Consider the following 23,560-nt stretch of genomic DNA (forward strand, 5'->3'; position numbering starts at 1 on the left):
TCCCCAGGCATCATGCCTTCTGAATCACCGTTCAATTAGCATGCACTTTCAGTGGAACCCGACTCAGTGGTCACACTACATCTGCACTAGCCACAGGGTGGGACCACTCCCAGGAGGGCCCAAGGCCAGGGCTGCTCCCCTCCCCGAGGAGCATCCCAAAGTCTGAGATGGTTGAAGAAGGGCAGCAGAATAGTCAGACTACAAAAATTAGAAAATGAAAAACAGAAAGACCAAAACTCTCACAAGAACAGACGAGACCCAGCCAGTGCACCAGAACTAAAAATGTCCTCTCTGGTGCCTTGTAGAGATGTGGGTAGTGAATGAGCCAAATACAGTAAAAAGAGCAATGTAACAGGGCAGAGCTCCTTGACTGGAAAGGACAAATACTTATTTGATTAATTCTGTTCCTAGACACTCACATTACTGACACAAAGGGTGTTTCCTCTGTGCGAAGGTGGGTATGAGCATGGACACATACATACAGGCCGGCAAACCCATACATGCATAAGTATGGACAGATAAACAACCCCCCGCCACCCACCGAGAAGAGGTACTCACAACCAATACAAGAATCAAATTGCCAAGCCCTACAGACATTAAAAAGATGTCACTTTATGTAAACACAGTCAATGCTCGGTTTACACTGATTCACAGACAGGAAGAGCTGCAGAATTCTGAAGTCCTCCCACAGAACCACAGAGTCACGAGGGCATGGCTGGGTGCCTCCTGCCAGGAGAGCATGGGTCTTAGAATCCGCAGGAGAAAAGAGGCCCATGAGCATCATGCCCGTGGAAGATGACCTAGATTAGGTCAGGGTTATCCAGATTAGGTGAGCCTCTGGGGATGCCTTTGAGGGATTGTCCAGATTGGGTTAACTGAAGTGGGAGAACCCACCTGAACTGTGGGCAGGACCATTTCATGTGCTGGGGCCTTGGGCTGAATAAAAAGAAGAAAGTCAGCTGAGCAGAACTCATCACCCTCTGCTTCCTGACTGAGGGTGACTGCCACGTACCCAGCCATGACCCACCCTCCTACCTGGTGGACTGCACCCTTGAACCCTTCCTTAAGTGGATTTTCTTAGAGATTTCGTCACAGCAATAGGACAAGTCACTAATCCACTGGTGTCATCAGACACCCGTTCTTGGGGCAGCATTCTTCCCAGTGCTGTGACTTTCTCTGCAGATTTACCCACTGAGACACTATCATTCCCTGACCAGGACAGGACAGCGACCAGACACAGTCTTTGCTCTGAGCAATGCTACCTGAGATCCAGCCTAGCACAGAAGCTGCCCACTGTGGCTTTTACCTTTTGCCCTCTCCCATTCCCATTAGCTCAGTTTCTTCACGGTTCCCTAGAGGTCAGTGTTGTCTGGTGTTTATTCCTGCAGTCATGGCAAGATGCCATCTTGGACCCTGTCCTGGCATGGCAACTAGAACAGAACAGTGCAGTGGAAACCAAGGTCTACGGAGCAGTAATGGAGCTACTGACCCAGGGAGGGGACCCTTGCCTGGGATCCTAGCTCTTATTCCCTCTCCCAGCTACAACTTGGGGATGCTCAACTATACATAGGAAGCACTTCTAATTGAAAGCAGGACTCCGAGGTGTCCGTAAAGCTGCCATCCATGACGGTGTGGGACTTTGGAGTGATTCAGCTGCTTCGCTGTCACTGATGCTCCTGTAAGTGACCCCCACCCGTGCTCTGTAAGAAAGCTCAATAACCTTAGCAAGTGTTAGCATGCTGGACTTTGGTGAAAGAGTACTTCAGTTTGTCATTGGTTCCCTTCTGGGATGACTGGATATTTGTTTTTATCTCCCCGGGAAAAATGAACACAATGTTCCGGTGTCCGTCACAAGTCTAGTTTCCTTTTCCTACACTCCGAATTCACCCCCACAGCTGGACTGGCTCCTGCAGATGCTCAAAAGGCCCCCCTGTTTTGAGGGGTGAAAGAGATTTCTGCATTGCTCAATATTACCTACGGGGCCTCCCAGTTCCCAGACCCGGGCATCAAGATGCATTCTCCTCTTTGCTTCCTCTGTCACTGGCCTCCATCCGCATCCAGAAAGACGCTGGCCGGAAGCAGAGGTCCACTCCCTGAGGGGCGGCTGCAGGCACTAGGGTTTTCGTGAATGGAAATCAACTTTAATGAACTTCAAGAAGCCCTCCCTGGTCAGTCATTTTGGAAGTTTTCTGAACTTTCAGGGCATGGGTGCCTGAAGGGAGACTTTACCTCCCTTGGGAAAACAAAGAGTCTCAGAGAAGCCAGTCAGTGCCTTGAATGCATCACAGGATGGAGCCGGCTGCCACATAGTAAGACCTGTATTGTGTGCCCGATGAGTTGTGGGGGAGGGGCCTCTTCCTTGGCGAGCCTGTAATTTGGGAAGTTCATAGTTTCTTAGTGGGCCCATGCCTTTGGCAGGCACAGTGTTGTTTAGACTGAGTGGAGGCCCAAAACAAACTGAAAACTTCCTTCTTCATAAAGTACGGTCTGCAGCTACTTCTCAATTTGCTGCGGGGTTATTTCCCAAGAAGCCCATCCTAATCTGTAGACAAGGTGAAAATAACTTCACATATCTGACCTCCTGAACATCTGGGTTAGCAACACAGTGCACTACAGAGGGTGTGCTCTGTGCACTGTTGCTCACATGCGTGCAAGCGCGCACACACACACACACACACACACACACACACACACACACACGCACGCACACACACACACACACACACACACACACGCACACACACTTGTGCAGAGTTGAGGCTCCTGCTGCCTAGCATCGAAAGAGCCTATCCTATCACCAGCCTGGAGGAAGACCAAAACTCAGAATTCAGAGTATGGTTCCTAGCATAAAGCCACAAAAATTCTAAGCGGACTCACTGCAGGTTAGGGACTCGCTGTGTGCTGGTTTGACTAGCAGCAAATGCAATGTTTCAAGCTCCCACCGGGGGCCTTTTGCTTGTTTTCATATGTGCGGTGTGTTGGCATGCATGTATTCACGTTTTGCACGTGTATGCATGTCTAGGGTTTCCTCATTCATTCTCCACATTATATATTGAAGCAGGCTGTCTTGCTGAGGCAGAGCCTGCCCTCTTGGCTGGAGTGGATAGCCAGCCTGCTCTGGAGAGCCTGTTTCCACCTCTGCCTCCGACGTGCTGGGATAACAGCTGCCTGCCGTGCCCACCACGTCTTTACGTGGGCACTGGATCTGAACTGCGGGTCTTCACACTTCAACAAGTTCTTTAACCACTGAGCAGTCTCCACCCTGGAGCCTTTGGAGCCAATCACCATTTGGTCTGACATTTGGGAATTGACTCTCCTCTCTGTGGAGAGCCTGGAGAGGCCAGTGACTTATCTGAGGTTACATGGTCAGAACTTGGCAGAGCAAGAATTTAAACCCAGATCATTCAGATCTTATGGACAAGCCTTGGAAACCCGTTTTCCCTCTGTATTAGGGACGAGGAAAATATAATGTGTGGCCCAAATTCAGTCCGTGCCTGCTTTTGTATGGCCTACCGCATAAGAATGTGTTTATTTTTTCAAATAGTGAAAAAAATTAAAGGACTATTTCATGACGTGTGATTATTATATAGAATTCAAATTTTTAAGACTTTTTTTTTTTTAGGTGTGTAAGTGGTTTGCCTACATTTATGTAAATATGACACTGTGTGTGTGTGCAGTGTCCATGGTGTCCAGAAGAGGGTTATGGATCCCCTGGAACTCGAGTTAGGCAGTTGTGAGTTGCCATGTGGGTGCTGGAGCTGAACCCCAGTCCTCTCAAAGAGCAGCCAGTGCTGTCGACAACTGAGCCCATCTCTCTAGCCTTTGGAATTCAAATTTGAATGTTCATGAATCAAGTTTCACAGGAACCCAACCATACCCAGGTATCTGTGATGTCTGAGACTGTATCCACACCTCAGTAGGAGAGTGGAGTAGAGACAGAGACCACATGGCCCACAAAGCCACAGCATTTCATTTGCAGATCATTCCAGAAGAAGTTCACTGCCCAAACTCTGTTCCATGTTACCACCATCCCTGGGGAGACTTCGTGGGTTATAAGTAGGTCCCCAAATTGTCTTTTCCAAATTAGCCTGGCAATAGATATCAAACAGTTCTCTTGTCTGTAGAGACCAGTGAAGTCACCCCTGCAGGAACACACATCGGAAGCAGGAATGGCTTAGAGAGTGTGGGAGGGCCTATTCTCTAATGAACTATGAAAGTGAAATTATGTGTTCTAAAGTGTTAAATAATTTTTACTTGTGGCTTTGTTTATTTTTCTTTTTGTGCTATTACGAGGCTAGAAGACTTGTTAATAAGGAGGGGTAGTGAGGGGTAGTGAGTGGTACTGAAGCCACTGTTTTATTCCCCACAGAAGAGAGAAAGCTGGCAGCATCAAATGCTTCAGTCCAAGACAGAAAGAAAAGACATTCCTCCTTTGCTCTCCACTCATTCCTTCATCCCCCAACAAACAGTAGGAAGAATATACATCACCAGTTTTCTCTTTTAGTGTTTTAATACAGGGGCTTCTATGCGAGCCAGGCTGACCTCGAATGCTCGGTCTTCCTGCCTCTGTCTCCTAAGTGCTGGGATTGTAAGAGTGTTCTACCTTGGGTCCTGAAGGGTCACAGAGAGAGTTCAGTCAGTCAAGTGCCTGCTGTGAAAGTGTGAAGACCCAAGTTCACATGCACAGCATCCATGTAAAACTCTGGGTATGGTAGCGCACTGTGGTAACTCTGGATTTGGAAGGGATGGGAACTGACCAGTATAATCCATGTAGCTCACTGGTCAGCCAGTCCAGCTGAATCAATGAGCTGCTGGTTCAGAGAAAAAACCCCTCTCAAAAAACGAAGGTGCTGGGAACTGAGGTGGGGCTGGGGACATGACCCAGTGTTGACAGCACAGGCTGCTCTTGCTGTCCCAGGACCTACAGCTACAGATCAGGGGATCTGATGCCCACTTCTGTCTTCTGCAGGCACCAGACACCCAGCTGGTGCAGTCACACATGCAGGTAAAACACTCATATGCACAAAATGATTACAAAAGTAAGACGGAGAGAGATAAGGAAGACACCCAATATTAATGTGTAGCTTCCACATGCACACACATGTACCCTCACACACGTATACACACCCAGATGGATATCACATACACACACACACACACACACACACACACACACACACACACAAAAGCTATTGATTTTAAAACAAGATATAAAGATGGGTATCATAATGGTTGTACAACAGTGAGCATGAGTAATGAGTTTAATTAATAACACTGAACTATATATTTGAAAATAGTTAAGATGTTATCTGATGCATATTTTACCACAAAACAATTAAGGTAGATATTAATTTTGAAAAAAATTCTAAAGTTTTCAAAAAAGTGGTATATATATATATATATATATATATATATATATATATATTATTAGCAAAACAAAACAAAACAACAATCCCTAGGGAGGGATTTAAAGGTTTGTTGCTAAAAGCTGAGCATGTATATGCATGTGTGCATATGGTGTGTGTGGTGTATATGTGTGTTTATGTATTTTCCAGAAAATACTCATGTTCCACCGATTAAATCCCCTCGATTATTGCTTTCAGTTTTAAGAGTGTTCTCAGGAATTCTGACATTTAGAGTGCAACACACCAAGCACTTTTGCAGCAGCAAAGAAACCAAAATAATTATGCCCGAGAACCTGTTATAACTCCAGTATCTCACATCGGTGTCACCAGAAGAAAAATATCTGCAGCCCTGAGCATCTATTAGCCCTCTGCTGTGCACAGGCAAAGGCCGGTGCAACCTGGAGGAAAAAGTAGTGCTAAGTCAAAACCACAGCAGAAACCCAAGGCGAAAACGGAACTGAGACACAGGCAGCTGTGCCAACCTAGCGAAAGTTTTCCTCTCCAATCTGGAGGCTGCAAAATTAAAGCCGAGCGTGGATATCCTCAAACATCTTTCTCTAATCCTATTTGCTAATGTTTTCCAAAGATTAATAAGATAAAACCCCTCAGCATGTGCTTTGAGTTGTCTGGTAATTTCCACCGGCTCCTGAGGGCAGAAGTGGTGTATGGGGCTCCTGAAGGCTCTTCTGTTTGGAATACACACAGCAACAGCAGCCGCTTACAGCCTGGGCCTGGCAGCTGTGGGGTCGACTCTCTACGTGCCGATCGGCAACAACACTGGGCTTCTTGGTTTTTTTTTTTTTTTTTTTGTTTTTTTGTTTTTTTGTTTTTCGAGACAGGGTTTCTCTGTGTAGCTTTGTGCCTTTCCTGGAACTCACTTGGTAGCCCAGGCTGGCCTCGAACTCACAAAGATCCACCTGGCTCTGCCTCCCGAGTGCTGGGATTAAAGGCGTGTGCCACCACTGCCCGGCTTAACACTGGGCTTCTTAAGTGAAGCTGGTGACTGAGGAACAGCGTGCTCCTTGTCCTCTGTCATCTGCAGCAATGCAGGCATTGCAGATCGGCAGTGGAGTTCTAGAATGAAACAGTGTGGTGTGCAGCAGATGCCAACACAAACAAACGGCCATTGTCATGGTGCTTCATCTAAACCCTGTACACTCAGTCATCACAAACCTTTACCACACACACACACACACACACACACACACACACACACACGTTGACATTGGATCATCTTAGACGTTATGGATTTTTCAAGAGAAAACTCTAAAATTAACATTGGCAGTACAGATGCCAGGTATGTATCGCCAAGCTGTAACAGGACAGAATTTGTTTTGTCAACCACAGGCTCTCTTTAGAGTAAGTGTGCAAATGGATGGCTCCTAAGCAGACTGTCATCCCAGGAGGGAGTTCAGTCTGAGATTTCAAAATAGAATGACTCCCTTCGTGAGTTGCTGCGACCTAAAATTCTGGAGCACTGACAGAAAATGTTGTGGTCTCAGGTTTCTTCAGTTTGGAAACTTTGTGTCCAGAAGCCTCTAGTGGGAGCTGCACTGGAAACAGTATAGGGAAAGGCAATAATAACCTGTGTCATTGTGGTGCCAGAAACAGAGGGAATCTAGACCTTTCTTCCCTAATCTATGTGATTTACAAATTATTTTAGCAACAGGAACCATTTCTCCCACCATGAGTCTACACAGAGGCCATTAACTACTAAAAGGATGTGGCCGCTCTAACAGAAGAGGAGGTGAGGGCCCTAAGCTGGACTCAGGCTTCACATAGTGTAGCCAGAGAACTTGTGTGTTAAGGACTGTGGTTTGGCTCATCCTGACCATGTCCTACATGACAGCTTGGGTGAGAATGGCCCCTACAAGCTTTTAGGTTTCAGTACTTGGCCTCCAGTTGCTGGAGCTGTTTGGGAAGCATTAGGTAGCCTTGTTGGAGGAGGCATGTCACTGGGGCTGGGCTTTGAGGTTTATAAGACTCATTCCCCATGCCTTCCTCTTTGTCTCAGAGTTGTGGCTCAATAAGTGAGTTCTTAGCTGTTCCTTTGCTCCACCTAACTCTAACCCTCTATAACTGTAAGTCCAACTAAATCCTTTCGTCTGTAAGGTGTCTTGGTCATAGCGTTTTACCACAGCAATAGAAAATTAACCAAGATGTTCTACCATTTAAAAACGTTTTAATTATTTTACAGTTTCAGACATGTATAGAACACATCAGACCACTCCCACCACCTCCTCCCAAATCTCTCTCTTATGTTCACGTCCATTATTTTGGTTTGTGACTGACTGAGAATAACCAGGGCCATCTGTGTGACCATGAGTTTGGAGCTATCCGTTGGATGCTGGTAGATACACAAGTAAAGACAGTGATTTCCCCTCCCCCAGAATCTATCAATAGTTAGTAGTTCAGAGGTTAAAGGTAGGACCCAGTGAGCCCTTCCTTGACTGACTGTTAATGGGGCTGATCTTGTGGGCCCAGTGCAGGTCACTATAGTTGTTGTGAGTTAATGATGACAGTGGCCGTAATAAGTCTAGAGAATGGCCATTCAGCCTATTTTTTGGCTCTTACATATTCCCTCCTGTCCTATTATTTTACCAGAAGATAAGGTAGAACCATTCACGTGTTCACACAGTAGGAAGCCTGGCCCCGAGTGTTCTGTTATTCCCAAGACTTGTATGAGGTGGAGAGAAGATCTAGTGTAGGTGAGAACCAGAAGCTTTGAGGCCTGAGGATGAGCCATTAGGGTGTGATGATAACTTTCTGTCAGCAGAAGGTGACAGAAACCCCAATTGGGTCTAGACAAGGTACTGGGTGTAGGGTTGATTCTGAGGGAAGAGACAGAGAAAAGGAAAGTAAGTGTAAGTTTGAAAACAAGAGAGATAGGACCAGATGTCCTCTTTTAAAAAGTGAATAGGCGCTCCTCAGGCTCAGATATTTTTGCTGACCTCAGTTTTACTGAATTTGGGAATAGTTGCTATTAGCTCTTTAGTGGGATGCAGGTATTACCTGAACTACAAGGATCTAGGAGCTCCTGAAAATACAGAATCATGACCAGCGATGTAGCTCAGTTGGTAGAGTGCTTGGCTAGCATGCATGAAGTTCTGGGTTCAATCCCCAGAATGATATAACTTGGGTATGGCAGCTCAAGTCTGTAATCCCAGCACTTGGGAGATGGAGGCAGGAGGATCAGAAGTTCACGACCTTTCATGGTGATGCTAAGGGAGATGTTCAGTGGGCAGAGTGCTTGATATATAAGCGTAATATAAGCCGAGTATGGTAGGGAGGGTACCAGGAGACAGGCAGGCCTAGGGGCTTACTGGCCAGTCTGTCTAGACAAGATGGTAAGTTCTAGCTTTAGTAAAAGACCCTGCCTCAAAAAACCAGGCAGACAGTGGTAGAGGAAGATGCTGGATATTCACATACAACTACACCTGCATGTACATATGTGTGCACACCCTCCTCATCTGCACTCACACACAAGATGATCCTCAGCTACCTAGGGAGTCTGAAGCCAACTACCCAGGCTACATGAGATCCTGCCTAAAAAGCAAAATCAAAAACCACTCAGTAAGGCAACATCATGAGCCATATCTCCAGCCTTCTGCATCAGAATTCTGAACAGTGGCCCCATACACCCATCATTTATAAGCTCCCCAGATGCTCTTACACAGGAAATGGTTGAGAATCGCCTCACTCAGTCTCCCTGGTACTCACCCTTGAGGCTCTACTATGTCTGAGCTAGCCCTTGGAAATTCTGACCTAATACATTGGAGATATTCCCAGGGGATGCACCGTAGAAAGGTTTACAGTTATTCATAACTATTGCCAGAGCCCAGGATAAGCCATCTGTAAACACCTGCATGCACACCTGGAACAGCTGTGGTGGATGAGAACTTCAGACCCAGGTCCTGGGGACATAATTCTCCTGTATGGCATACACTGGGGCTGACAGACGGCTGAGACGATGAGAGCCCTGACCAGAGTTCAGCAGCACCCTCTGAAACTGCCTGCAGAGGCCTTTCCAGCCAGGCGCTACAGGACCTGTCCATGGTGTCTGTTTTCAGCTCCAAAATATACATACACATGCGAGCCTGAAGCCGAACACACTGGAAACTTCATTGCCAGGGGGTTCCTCTTGTCTTTGCCTAACACATGAACATTTCTGTTATTATAACGAACCCAAACTGGAGGTTTTCTAATCGTCCCTTAGAGATAAGTTTTTACTCTTCAGTTAGTCTTACTAACCACCCAGGAGGCAAGGACGTCAAAATCTCTGAGCAGAGGCCTGTCAAAACATTGTTCTTGTAAAGACTGAAGTTTTAAAAAACACGTTGGATGCGTTTACCGAGTATATTCTTAAAATAGAATTGATTCAGGCATATTTTATCTGCAGTAAAATGCTTCTATTTAAACGTACAGTGTGATGAGTTTTGACAGGTGTTTGTTCCCTGTAAACACGTAACCGGGCCACAATTAAAACATTTCCATCATTCTTGAACATTCTGTTATGTCTGTGCCATCAATCCCGTCCCCAGTTGTGGCCCCAGCCAACCACTGATCCACGACCTGACACTCTGCACTAGACTGTTCTGGAGTTTGGGGTAAAGGGACTCAAACTACATGTACTTGTGGTGTCTGGTTTCTTTTGCTCAGCCCCATGTCCTAAAGATCTACTGATAAGCATGAATTACCAGAGAATTTTCCTAACATCCATGGCCTCTTGTGCATGACAGGCAAGCATGCAAGCCTAAAGGATCCTACCTCAGTAGGAAGTGCAGCATTCTGGGACGGAAAGCAAGTTACTGTGCAATGAATGGGGAGAGAGACAGCGAGTTCTTTATGAATGGGAAGTGAGGCAGTGAGATCTTCACACAGGCAGTGCAGCAAGACTGCAGAGAGATAATGGGAGCTCTTACTGGGCCAGAGGATTTCTGAAGCAATGTGCTCAGTGGGAGAAGAAAAAGGAAGGTAGGGGTTAACGGCAGACATCACCAGCTTAAAGTTTATTAATATCTGTGACAGCTTAAAAATATATCCCCAGATTCTTCTCTTTAAGTGATGGGGCTTAAGTGTGAGCTGGGTTTAATAATTCACTGCTGATAAGCAGTAAAGGGTGCAAAGGCCACGTTCTCATCTCTGACACTAATCCATGGTGACTTTTGTCTTGGCTGCTCTATATAGGGGAAGAACAGTTGTTCCCAGGGAAGTGACAATTAAACCAAGACCTGCAGAATGAACAGGACTTGGGAGTGGGAGGACATGACGCTGAGGAATTTGCATGTACAACAACTCACAGGTAAAGGCATATAGCCCATGCAAAGGACTCTGGGAAATTCCTTTCAGATCCACACACCTCTCTCTTCATCCAAATCCAACTGCATGCATTTATTTGTTTATTTTTCCAGTTACATTCAAAGTCACAATGTAATGACATCTATTCATACTAATGTGGAGGGCTAATATCAGTTAGTACCATGCTCCAGTCCTATGCAATGGTTTAACTGTATATTTGACCTTTATGTGTACGATTACTTCATGGGAAGAGGTCCTCAAATCTCATAAGTAGACCCATGATAGTCCCTAGGTTAGGGACTCTCTGTAATCTTATCTTCGTGGTTTTCTTACAGTGGGGCAGACGAGTGATGAGTGATGATCCAGAGTTATATTTCCTTAAGGAAAATCTTTCTTCATTCAAGTCCCAAGTTGATATTCACTTAACACTTTTTTGAGCCAAAGAATCTAGTCTTATCTGGCTGGGAAATTTGAACTAGAGCAGATCACACAAAGCAGCCAGCATTTGGCAGGCTTGTCTACGGGCATCGGGCCACACTGCCTATCCCATTTTCATATAAATGTTGAAGATGATGAATTAATCCCTGCTGTGACTGACATCTGCAGTAATTTCCAGCACCAAAGAACACAGAAAGAAAGAAAAAAGCAATAACTGTTTGATATCCCAGAAACCAATATCACTCCTAATATTTCGAGCACTTCTCTGACATGGGAGATTTGATGGAAGACTCAGGGAGAAATGCTGAGCACATGGTTTTGAGTTTTATCTATAAACTAGGAGAGAAGTGGCTTAGCAAAAACTGACAGACCATATTAGGAGCTTAAGGAACTGAACGGCTCACTGAGGCAGCATAGGGACAGTTCTGGGCGCATCTGAAAGCCATTGTGTAGGGAGAGGGTAGTTAAGTGTGCTGTTAGGAGTTAGTCCAGAAGCTGAGCCAGTGATGCCTGGTAGACTGTTTCATTGCTGTGACAGTCATGACAAGAGCCACTAGACACGTGTGACCTCTGATCCCTTGAAATGTAGGTGTTACAAGCAGGGATACACATTTTTAAATCTTTCATTTAGTTTTAGCTAAGGTCACCAATGGCTAGTTACTACTATGTTGCTGATGACACATAAAGTAATGAACTAAAGAACATTCCTCTTTAAAACCACGAGCTGCTAGCTTGTCCTGGTTAGCTTTTAGTGTCAACCTGACACATTCAAAAGTCACTTGGGGAGAGAGAGTCTCAACTGAGACACTGCTTAGATCAGATTGGCCTGTGGCCCCAGTTTGTGAAGAACTGTTTTGATTAATAATTGACATGGGAGGATCCAGCCCACTGTGGGCGGCACCATCCCTAGGCAGGTGGGCCTGGGCTATATCAAAAAGCTAGCCTAGCACGAGCCACAGGGAGTGAACCAGGGAGTTACCTTCCTGCATGGTCTCCGCTTCAGTTTTTGCTTTCAGGTTCCTGTTTTGAATTCTTGCCCTGACTTCCCTCGGTGATGGACAGTTACTAGGAAGTATAAATGGAAATAAGCCCTTTTCTTTCTAGGTTGCTTTGGGCCAGTGTTTTGTCCCAGCATCAGAAAGGAAACCAGGGCAAACTGAATGCGTAATCCTGGTATTCAAGAGGCAGAGGCAGAAGGATCACGAGTTCCAGGTCAGCCTGAACTACAGAGTGAGACTCTAACTGAAAAACATCAAGAAGCCAGCCAGCCAGCCCTGTGATTTTCTTAAAGAATGAAGATGTATCTTGTTTAATTATTACTGTGCTCGGCTTGGTGTCTGACATGCAGCTATTGGTTCGTTTGTTTAAAAAGCTTATTAGCAGACATTCAGTAGAAGTCAGATCACTTAAGACACTGGAGTTAGTATTTCCCAAAGGGTCTTCATGGAGCTTTATACCCACAAATTGCTCTGTACTGAGCATGTATATTAGTGCATTAAAGAAAGCTGACCAGCTCTGTAAAGTGTTTCCTATAGCTCACTGTGGAACCTCCTCTTGCATAGTAACATTTGGCATCCCTTAGATCTAGCAGCTTCTGGCAAATACACTTTGGGAGATGCTGTAATAAGTCACAACGAAACTGAGAGGAAACCTTCTAGGTAGTTCCTAGAAGATAGGGACCCTTGTACAAATCAGTTGGCACATGTTTACCGGATGGTGTAGAAGGTACCCTTTCTTAGCCCAAGCTAGAAGTAGTTGCTAAACCATTTCCATCCAGAGAACAGCAGCAGCAGGGTGTGTGATTCCAGTCACTGCCAGGCTGCTATCATGGACTGAGTAGGCCTACAGAATTGGAAGACCATTGGCAGCTGAGAAGAGGAAGAAATCACAAGCTAAAACAAAAATAGTTACAGGAATGTATTAGTGTTCAAAAAGATTTTTAATTTATATTTTAAGCCAAAAGGTTAAATCCTGAGAACTTGTTGTGATTAGAATATCACCCTCCATACAAAGGATGGGCTAATCTGAGACATGGGGTACTGTGAACCGGGCCCGGCATGCCTCCTGCAGGGAGGAAAGAAAAAATGATAAAACATGAATCTGATCGACACCAGGGTAGAGACAGCATCCTTAGTCACTCCTGGTTTTGTGTTTTGTTAATGTCTTAGTAAAGAGGGATAAGAATCAACAGCAACAAAGAATAATTTCGGCAAATTTTTCTGCAGTTGTTGTACATATACTCATGCTTAAATCTGATAAACTTTGCAGAGGTCATTCCACAATTTAGACGAACTGTTTTTTAACAAATCCCCTTTGTCCTCTTTAAAACTTGAAGTTGGAAAACAACAACAGAGGTCTTTTCAGAGCAAGTGGAGGAATCTGAACCTTTTATTTTCATTTACTTTTAATTAATGTGAGTGGCCAGCTAGGAAAGAGGCCAACTCTGTTCTTGGTCCTGGCACAGAGGCTGTGTGAAGCCTCAGTCTTTGGTGGTAAGGCCTTAATGGCATAAGGATTGATTTTCTTTTCCTGATACATAAATGATTCACGTTTGTGATAGAAAGCCTGAAAAACCCAAGGAGTTATGTATAAAAAAGCAGCATTTTCTGTAATTCCATTAGGAGAAAACCACTGTTGTTGAGCTGGTGGCCTACACAGATAGTTTTGGTGCAGATTGGGCAGAGGCAGGGAGAGGCCGAGTTTGCAGCCAGCCTAGGTACATAGCAAGACCCTATCTCAAAAATAGAAACAAAAGTCTCCCTCAAAACCAAACCCAAGTCTGTCAAAGCAAATAATGATGAAAGAACTACTTCACCTTTTGCTCTGTTTCTTCCTTCCTCTATGGAAATATGGTGATTAGTGATTCTGGAGTATAGTTTCAAATCCTGTTTTTTATTGTTGAATATTATATGCTGATAATTTTTCAGTTTGCATCATTTTAATTCTAACAAAATAATTTAGAGTGTAAAAAAAATTAGACCACATCTCACTTGTGACTCAATTAAAAACAAAACAATATGACACCCCCCCCCCAAAGAAACCAACCACCTACCATCCTACAAACTAGAACCCAAAGCTCCCTGGATATCAAGAGGGAAGAATAAATAGGTCTGGCAAAGATGTGTGACTGATTCTGCACAATGCAATTAGTTGACAATAATTCTTTGCTATTTTTCAAAGACACACTTGAATAAGTCTGCCAAAGCTCCTAAAATGATCTCTGGCAGGCCTTCTGGCTCACCTCTGAGCACTTGGGTTGCTGTGAACAGACTGATGCCACCCTGCAGACACACACACACACTTTCTCCTGCATGAATTCATGCACACATATACATGTGCATCATCTGAATTAGCAAAGTCAGTCTCATGAAGGCAGACTCAGCTTTTCTCTGGGCCAAGTCTATCTCTCTGCGGCCATGGTGAGCTTCCAGGCAGGAAGGCCTCTCTAAACAAAGAGGGGAGGTCATCTTGGACAAGAGATGACAAGCCTGGTGAGACACAATGCCAAAGATCCGAATCTCAGTCCATTAAGCCCGTATCACTCCAGAGTTGACGTCCTTTGAGAATGGGGAAACTGAGACCCAGAGGCGTCACAAGCCTCACCCAGGGTCAAACAAGCAATACGGTAACATGAGAGTGGAAATGTCAATACACAGCCCAGATTATAGGCTGTAGCTCTTTCTTCTACAGTGGCTGTGTCTAAGGTTGAGCCATTCGCCTGAAAAGCCCAGAACCGCCTGACACGCGGCTGTCCGAAGGCTTCTACCCAGATGATGCTCGGAAAGAAAGGATCCTTTCAAAAGCCCCACAATGGCTCTTCATTGCCAGCTATTCAGGGAGCAGCTTGGCTCATGCAAAAGGCTCTGCTGCTTTTCACAGTGCTGACCTGATCTTGCCTTGCAGGCCAACCTTGCCTCCTGGACTCAGCCAGGCTTCTCCAAGGGACGAGCATGCTTGACCTGGTTGCCTCCTAGAGGGAACAGGGTCAGTCCCTGCGTGGGTCCAGATGATTTATGGTTAGGCTTTCATGAGACAAGGCTTGCTACAACCTTGGTCCTCACATTGTTTTTCGACGCTCCCATGTTCATGTGGTAGTTTGGGTGCTGAAAACTATGAACAATTGTTAGGCAACAGGCACCTACCTGATAAGGATGGACTGAGAGACGTGCTTTGGTGTAACTAAATGACAGTAATGAGGGATGGTGAAGAATGTGGACCACACGTTGTCCTGTCTGAGGTAATGGTAACAAGCGTGAAGAGATGAAAGAATACATGTAACAAGCTTAGTAGAGGGGCCAGCGAGATAGCTCAGCAGGTAAAGGTGCCCGCCACCGCGGCTGACAGCCTGAGTTCGATCCGAGGACCCCATATGGTGGAAGAAGATAACCAACTTCTGCCAAGCTGCCCTGCAGCCTCCCCGTGGGTTCTCTCCAGTCCCATCCTGTCGGACCCACAGAACCAGAATTTGTGCTTTAGCAAAGCTGACTCCTCTACAGAATGGGTCTGAAATAGAGAGTGACCAGAATTAAGTCCTAATTTCAACAACTGGACTTCATGTAGCCAGATCAGGCTCATACACACCCATTTCCAAACACCACCTCAGGAGGTGATGATGCAGGTGGTGTGGGGACTACCCTCCTGTCTTAACTGAAGATCTCCTGGCCCAGCACTTGGGGTAACCTTTGCTTTTATAGCCTGCACCTCTAGGATGCATCTTTACCATTAGAGATAAGGAAATGGAGTCCTGGTGAGAGACTCGGACAGCCTTGGGCCAGGTCATCCAGGGGTCAGCAGGCACATTAGGATGAACTAGTTCCCTCAGTTATCACCAGTCTTTTTCTTCCAGTAGCCCCACCAGCTCTTTATTCACAGCTACTGCTGCACTGACCCGCCCTCTTCCAATTTGCTTTTGTTTTTAGTGAAAGGCCATCAACACACTGCACTTGCTAGTCTTGCTTGCTAGTGATAATTCTGATTAGATCAGTTCTGTCAGCTGACTCCCAGGCAGTCAGGGCCAACAGCAGCAACCCGCTTATTCAATCACGGCCTGGCCCATTTTCCAGTTACCAGCATCACTTGGGCATCCTTCCCTCCCACCGTGAACTTGCGTGAATTTGGTCATCTTCAGGGGCTGCACTTACATGAGAAATGGATTGTCTCGGCATCCTGCCAGCCCCCTGCTGGAGAGCAAGCAGAATGGCTTGTGTTTCTCTGGGTACCCAGGGGGCTGGCTGGTGGCAGAGGCTGAGTGAGGTCTCAGTGGGGCCATAAGGCAAGCTCTGGAGGCAGAAAGTCCTGCTGGCCTTCACTGGGCTGTCCAGGGGGACTTCTTCCCAGCTTTTGAATTCCAAATTGATTTCCTACTCAGAAGCCTGACCATTTGTCCTAGTTTGCCGGAGACCAAGGTTTTCCCAGGACATGGGACTTTCCATGCTAAGACACGGAGGGCAGGCTACCTTGTGTCTTCGGCACTAGGACACTGAGGTGGTATGAGCATGTTCAACATTTCCTGGGTGAATCAATCTGTAATCTGGGGCAGAGAATGCGCAGTCAGGTCCACAGTTTAAACATATCCCTTCACTGCTCTGCATCTTAATTTGCTTTGAATCTTAATTATAAATCAGTCAGGATGACATGTTAGTCCCAATAAATGAGTGGCTAAGTTGCAATTATGAAATAAGGGTGGTACCAAGGAGGAACGGCTACATATAATCCTTTTGAACAGAGGTACATCATCCTTAAACTACTCTGCCCAAATTAAAAAACAAAAAACAAAAAACAAGTATTTATTACGTCCCAAGCCACGGACAATTCAGGTGCACATCTTATTTACTGGCTGCCCTCACAGAACTGACAACCCCAAGGGAGAGACAGATACAAATAGAATTAAGTACGTTTGCTCTGAGGCCACCTAAGAAATCACTAGGATGGATGAAAGGCCATGAGAACCAGGGAAGGGAGAAGTCGGGTTGTTCTACTTACTGAGTACTAATTACTGTAAATTCATTATCTGACTTAATAGCTAACATTTCTTATGTACTTACTGTGTGCCTAATCTCTAATTTTTATAATTACATCATGGTTACTCCACGGTGAGGAAAACAATGGTTTCAGAAACTAAGTATCTTGTTAAAGGTTACAAGTTAGTAAGTGAAGGTTTGGGGTGTGAGCCCTGGGGCTGAGTCTTAGGCTGGCTCTGTGTGATACTGAGTCTCCTACCCTTGTGGGGTCCTGGATCCTCCAGATAATCCACGTGCCAGATGCTCAGCCGGCACTGCTCCAATGCAGTCAGGTGAACCTTGACCCAAAGGACGGTGGCTGTCCTGGTAGATGCACGGAGGGGAGGAACCAGGTGAGGCTTCAAGTTCCACACTGTGGGGTTCTAAGTATGACTCCAGGAATGGCCCACTAATGGCGGGGGACTTCCGGCAATGCTGCTGTTTTGAAGGAAATTGCCTGAACAAATGCTACCCTTTGACCTCTAGCTGCACTACCCTATGAAGAATGCATGAGCAGAACTTGAAGGCAAAGTCCTGAGTATTCATCCTCTGGGAATGAAGAAGAAGATACTCAGCATTGTGCATTTTTTAGGCTGTGTTGTAAGTTTACCCCTTACAACATAACCTTCTTATATAAAACATGATCTCCGAACGATTTGCTTTGAACATATGGAGTAGTGGACTACACAACGTAAGAATACATGGATTTGGGGGTCAGTGAAGTGGCTCAGTGGGTAAAGGCCTCTGCCACCAAGCTAGACGTCCCAGTCCTGGGACCCCATGATGGAAGGAGAGAACTGACTCCCACAGTTGTTGTCTGCCCCCCAGATGTATATGCACTTGTGTGCAGCTACATGCACAGAGACAAACGCAAGTCTAAACACAAGCACACCCCACACAATAAATAAATGTAGGAAAATACTTGACAAATTTAAGTGTATTGATTTGATATGCTAGCTCTGACTGCAATATGTGCTTTGCAACATTAGCTGATTTGTCAGGTATCCAGCAACATCAGTGAGCACAATGTCATCAGTGCCAACCCACAAGTACAACACTCTTAGTGATGCTGGATATGCTAAGCAGTTGAGCCTGGCATCCTATGATCGTGGGTTTTAAAAATTGTTTTATTCTGTATGTTTGGGTATTTTCCCTGCGTATATATGTCTGTGCACCATGTGCATACTTAGTGGCCACAAAAGCCAGAAGAGGTTGTCGAATTTCCTGGAACTGGTGTTACAGACAGCTATGAGCTGCCATGAAGGTGCTGGGAATCAATCTGGGGTCCTCTGGAAGAATAGCCAGTGCTCTGAAGAGCCCCTGTTATTGCTATTTTGGGGACAGGTTCTCTCTACGGAGCCCTGACTGGCCTGGAATGTCCATGTAGATTAGGTTAGACTCAACATTGCAGCCATCCTTCTGAGTATGCCTCTAGAGTGTTGGCATTATAGGCATTCATCACCATGCCTGGCCATCATAGGATCATTAAACTCAGAAACATTCACAGTATCCAATCCTGTGATTTACGGGTTTGAGCTTGTATAAACAAGTAAACATACAGTTCTACATAACTATTTTAAGATTACTTACTACTTATTACAATTAATTTTCCTGCCACTGTGATCAACAAAACATAAATGTGGGAAGAAAACAATCTTAAGTACGAGGTAAAGAAGTACAAACTTGGGGTTGGGGGGGGCACCCACTGCTTCTCTTGTTACTTCCACTGTTAACAATTCCCGGTGAGGATAATCATGTTTTTCTCCCAGGCCCCCAAAGAAGTTCTTTGTAGAATGCTGGCTTGTTCAGGGCCTGGCTGTGAGGCTGGGACTGCAAGGCAGCTCCTGGTACCACCAGGTACTCCAGCTCCTGGGGCCTCTCTTCAATAACAGAATACAACAGTGAGGTTCCAGATGCCAAAGGAAGGCTTTCTCTCCTTGCTGACTTGCCCCCAGCGTTACCCCACAATAGCCTTTATGCTTCTGTGCATAAAGGAGAACTTGATGTCCAGCCCTATCCAGCTAACATTTATGTGTCAACTCAGCAAAATGCAAAGCGTGAGTGTCTAGCAGAGCTCTTACTTCTGGTGGCCTTTGGGGACTTGTTCCCGTTTACCTGGACATGACCCTGGATGGGAACTCGACTCCATGGCCCAGCACAGTGCTTCGTGTCTCTTCACTGACAAGGCCCCTCTCTTTCCACTGCCCTTGACATTTTCTGAGATTAGCTTTATCAACACTTTCCAGTATTTACACTCCCCTGAGCTGTTTGTACAACCTTTCACTCTTCGTGGTGGTTATTTACACTCAGCAGTCTTTGCACAGGACAAACTAGGAAACCCACCACCACTGATGCCTTTAAGTTTCTTTCCATGTGAGTCCTATGATGATGCCCAGAGATAACTCAGGGGCTGTCCCCAAAAGATTTCTAAGAATCCAATGGAAAGAAAGTGAAGATGACCATCTCTTCTTTAACCAATGATGTGAGAGATATCTCAACTGTATGCAAAGTAAACTGTTTGGTGTGTATTCCATGGTGCAATTGTAGATCATGAAATAAACTCCTAAAGGTAACATAAGATTCACCAATATCTTCTTTAATAGTTATATAGTACATGTATAGCTAATATGTCATTATTTGCTTGCTTGTTTGTTTATTATTGATTTATTGATTGATTTATTGATTGATTGATTGATTGATTGTATTTTGCTTCTTTAATTCCTGGGACCTTGCTAACTCCAAGAGGGACCCCCTGTCCTGCCCCTAGCTAGTTAATACCTGAGGTGGCAAACAGTTTACTCACGAGTTGTTCACACATAGCTAATATAAACCAGTCAATCTAGAGCCCACAGCCAACCACCTCCCACATTAGGCTGTCAGACCAAAGACGGTGAGGCAAGGTAACAGAGGACTGGAAGAGCCTGTGTGCCCTGAGCCTACTGAGATCCTTCAAATGAGTATCCCTATGCCTGTTTCTCTGCCTGCTTGGCTCCTCTCTGATCTGCTGCTTCTCCACACAGCTGGGCTCAGCTCTTACTGTGGGGATATGTGACTATACTACAGTGTCTTTCCGGTGGTAGTCATGTGAGCTGTTGACCTCAGGTACCCAAATCCTAATAAAACATCATTTCAGTTGTGCGGACAAAGACGGGTAAATGGTAGAGCTGACACCTGGGCTCTGTACTTTGCTCAATATTAAAAAACACTTGTACAAAACTGACTTTGCCAACTATATTTAGCAAAACTACACTTTAACTTTCTCAAGAGAAAAAAAAAACAACTCATGGTTTTAATATAAAGCCATGTATCCTGTTGGGTAGACAGATACTCACTAGTGCCACTGGGGACAGCTGTGAGGCAAGCATCCACATTAGAGTGAACCCGTTACAAAGGTTTTGAGGGTCCTTGATTTCTCAAGCACATAGTAAAGCCAACAGTGAAAGGGACTTTTGAAGAAAATAAACCCAGAGGATGGAGGGATAGCCCAGTGGTTAAGAGCACCTGTTGCTCTTTGAGAGAACTCAGGTTTGATTCCCAGCACCCACACGGCAGCTCACAAACACCTGTAACTCCAGTTCCAGGGGATCTGAGACTCTCCTCTGGCCTCCACAGGCACTGCATGCATACATGGTACACAAACATACATGCAGGGAAACACGTATACACAAAATAAAAATAAATCTCTTTTAAAAACAATAAAATAAGCAAACTCCACTCATCTGTATAAAAAGCTAGAGCTTACTCTCAAATGTTTTTAATCTCAAATGATAAACCCACGATGGATTCACCCCAGGGGAGTCAGTAAAAAGAGCAAATTCCCTATGACACAGAACTCTGCCTTAGCTTACTTCTCTCTGTGTCCTTGGAAGTTATTTAACTTTGCGTGCCTAGCAGCTGACATACAGTGAGTGTTAAATGTTCATTTACTGACTAAGAAAATAAATGTATCTGACCATCACTGACTAATAGTGATAGATCAAAGAAGTGTCTCAGCCGGGCAGTGGTAGTGCACGCCTTTAATCCTAGCACTCGGGAGGCAGCGGCAGGTGAGTCTCTGAGTTTGAGGCCAGCCTGGTCTACAGGATCGAGTTCCAGGACAGCCAGGGCTACACAGAGAAACCCTGTCTCAGGGAAAAAAAATAGAAGTGTCTCTAAGAAATTGAGTAAATAATTTTTTCTCAGAGTTAAGCGTTAAATCTAGCTTCCTTGGCCCAAATCATTATATAGGAATAATGTCACCACATTATCTCACCTCCTGGAGAGAAACTTAAGACATTTTGATGCACCCTGCTCCTTTGCTGATTGAACGCTGTCTAATTCTACAGCCCCTTCCTACCCCAGCTTTCCACAGTTCTCACAGTGTATGGTGACGTACTGCTGAGACACTTACCAAGGGCTCTAGCTCCTTGCGGTCTATGAGGTTCATCTCCGTGACGAAGTAATAGAAGTGTTTGTAGCAGGTGTTGACGTGAGCCTCGGCACCCATCACAATGACCCGGTCAAAGTGGTGGATGTAGACATGGACGAAGACCCGAAAAAGGCGGCACAGGATCTTCTTGCAGATCTGAAGGAAGTTCTTTGGAAAGGGAACACCTAGAGGAACAAAAAGAAAAGGGTAATGAAGCCTCTAGGAAGGATCTTTTCCCCTTATGTCCAAGAGGAGAGAAAGGGTGGCTGGGGGATACGCCGTGGTGGGGGAGGGGGAACTTACTAAGGCAGTCCTACTGTACAGGACCCAGGGGAAAAAGGACTGTAGCAGATTAAAGAGCACCATCTCACTTCCAGGTCCAAGTGGGTGGCTACTCCATCCCAGCGACCAGTGGCCAGAGGGGATTGGGGGCTCGGGGATAGCAGAACTTTGGATTTTTCAAGGTGATTTCGGAAATCTGGAGTTTTGTGTAAATCCGTTATCTTTGAAAAAGGTTAACAATTAATCTGAAGTTCTGAAAATTCCTGCCACTGAAACCAAACATCTCTCCACATTAGACACACCCCACAAAGCTACCCATTTGCAGATTGTGATTGAAAGTGTTTCCTAAGGTGTTGTCGCCAAGGTGGACAATTCACAGACCGCACGCGCGCCATCACTGGACAATTCACAGACCGCACGCGCGCCATCGCTGGACAATTCACAGACCGCACGCGCGCCATCGCTGGGCTCCATCTCTTGGAGGGGTTATGCTTTCGTGGTGGGGGAAAGGCAGGTGGCGGGAAGAGCCATTCCAATTTCCCCATCTGATGACCACAACTTCCAGCCGGGTGGAAGCAGCAAGTAGCAGAATGGCAAGGCCACTTCCCCTCTCCCTCTGAAAAGCTACTTACACTCTTGCTATTTACCCTGCCTTTAATGGGAAGCCAGTTGTAATGGACTTCAAAGTTAAACAGACTTTGTTTGAATTCCTGGTTGGCTCTCTTTTCCAGCTCTATGACCAGGCCCAGTTATTTATTCTTTGGTTTCTCGGCTCTAAAGGAGGGGTCAGAGCAAGGCTTTCCTTGCACAGTGGGTGGGTGGGTGGGGGGTAGTCACAACGTGCAAGATCTTCCTATAGTGCCTAGAACACAGCAGGAGCTCACAAAGGGGGCTGACCCCATCTCTCTGCATCCAGGCACTGTTACAAGGAAGATGTTCTTGTCCAGAAAAGACAGGTGTAACCACCAGGTTCCAGGTCACTGTAGAGTTGTGACATAAGGATGCCCAGGTCCGCAGAAGCCTGGGGTTTCGCTGTTCTTAGCTCTGCAGGGATCTGGGCAGTTGTCTGCCATGAGATGTTCTGTCGGGTGAATCTCCCGGTATCGTTCTCCCTCCAGGGCAGAAGAGCAGAGGCGGAATCTGTCTGCAGTCGGCTGTGATGGGATCTGCCTCTCCAGGTCCCTGCATGGATACCAGCTTTTCTTGAAAGTCAAAGGCAACACACTGAACAAACCCAGGGAGAATGTGGGTACAGCATAGAGCCCGAATGATGTGGCAACAGGTGCTGGGATCCAGGGATGAGGTAAAACCAGAGCAAAGATGGGGTGAGGGTAGCAACTTGAGTTCTGGAACCTTCTCTGGTGAAATGGGGCCACTAAACCACCACTGAATGTTGACAGACGGACCAGAATCTTCCAAAGAGTGTCCTATACAGATGACTGGACTCCCTCTAAGACAAGCGAGGCAAGCTGAAGAAGGATGAATATGTCATCTTTCCCTGTGAAATAGTTTTACTATTCCCATTTCACAGATGAGTAACACAGAGGCTCTGGAGCATGGGCTAAAGTTTTATATAACAGTGGGGCTGGGATTTCAAATCAGTCAAATTCTAGAATCCAAAGTACAGGTACCTTTGCAGTTTGACTTGTCTTTGGGCCTGTGTGAGAGACACCACTCAACAGATCATCGTAATGAAGTACTTGAAATCACTCTTCAATGGCACAGGGGCA

The 23,560-nt window shown here is 45.6% G+C and overlaps 1 protein-coding gene across 1 annotated transcript in view; it reads right to left on the reverse strand.

Annotated features, from left to right (window-relative positions):
* Positions 1 to 23,560, reverse strand: part of Mob3b (MOB kinase activator 3B) — a 204,559-nt gene that overhangs the window by 10,534 nt on the left and 170,465 nt on the right. Inside the window, exon 3 of the mRNA XM_059254100.1 lies at positions 21,531 to 21,733. Coding sequence (XP_059110083.1) covers positions 21,531 to 21,733 — 203 coding nt within the window. The remainder of the gene's footprint in view (positions 1 to 21,530; positions 21,734 to 23,560) is intronic.

The sequence above is a fragment of the Peromyscus eremicus genome, chromosome 2 (genome assembly GCF_949786415.1).
Source record: "Peromyscus eremicus chromosome 2, PerEre_H2_v1, whole genome shotgun sequence".
NCBI lineage: Eukaryota > Metazoa > Chordata > Mammalia > Rodentia > Cricetidae > Peromyscus > Peromyscus eremicus.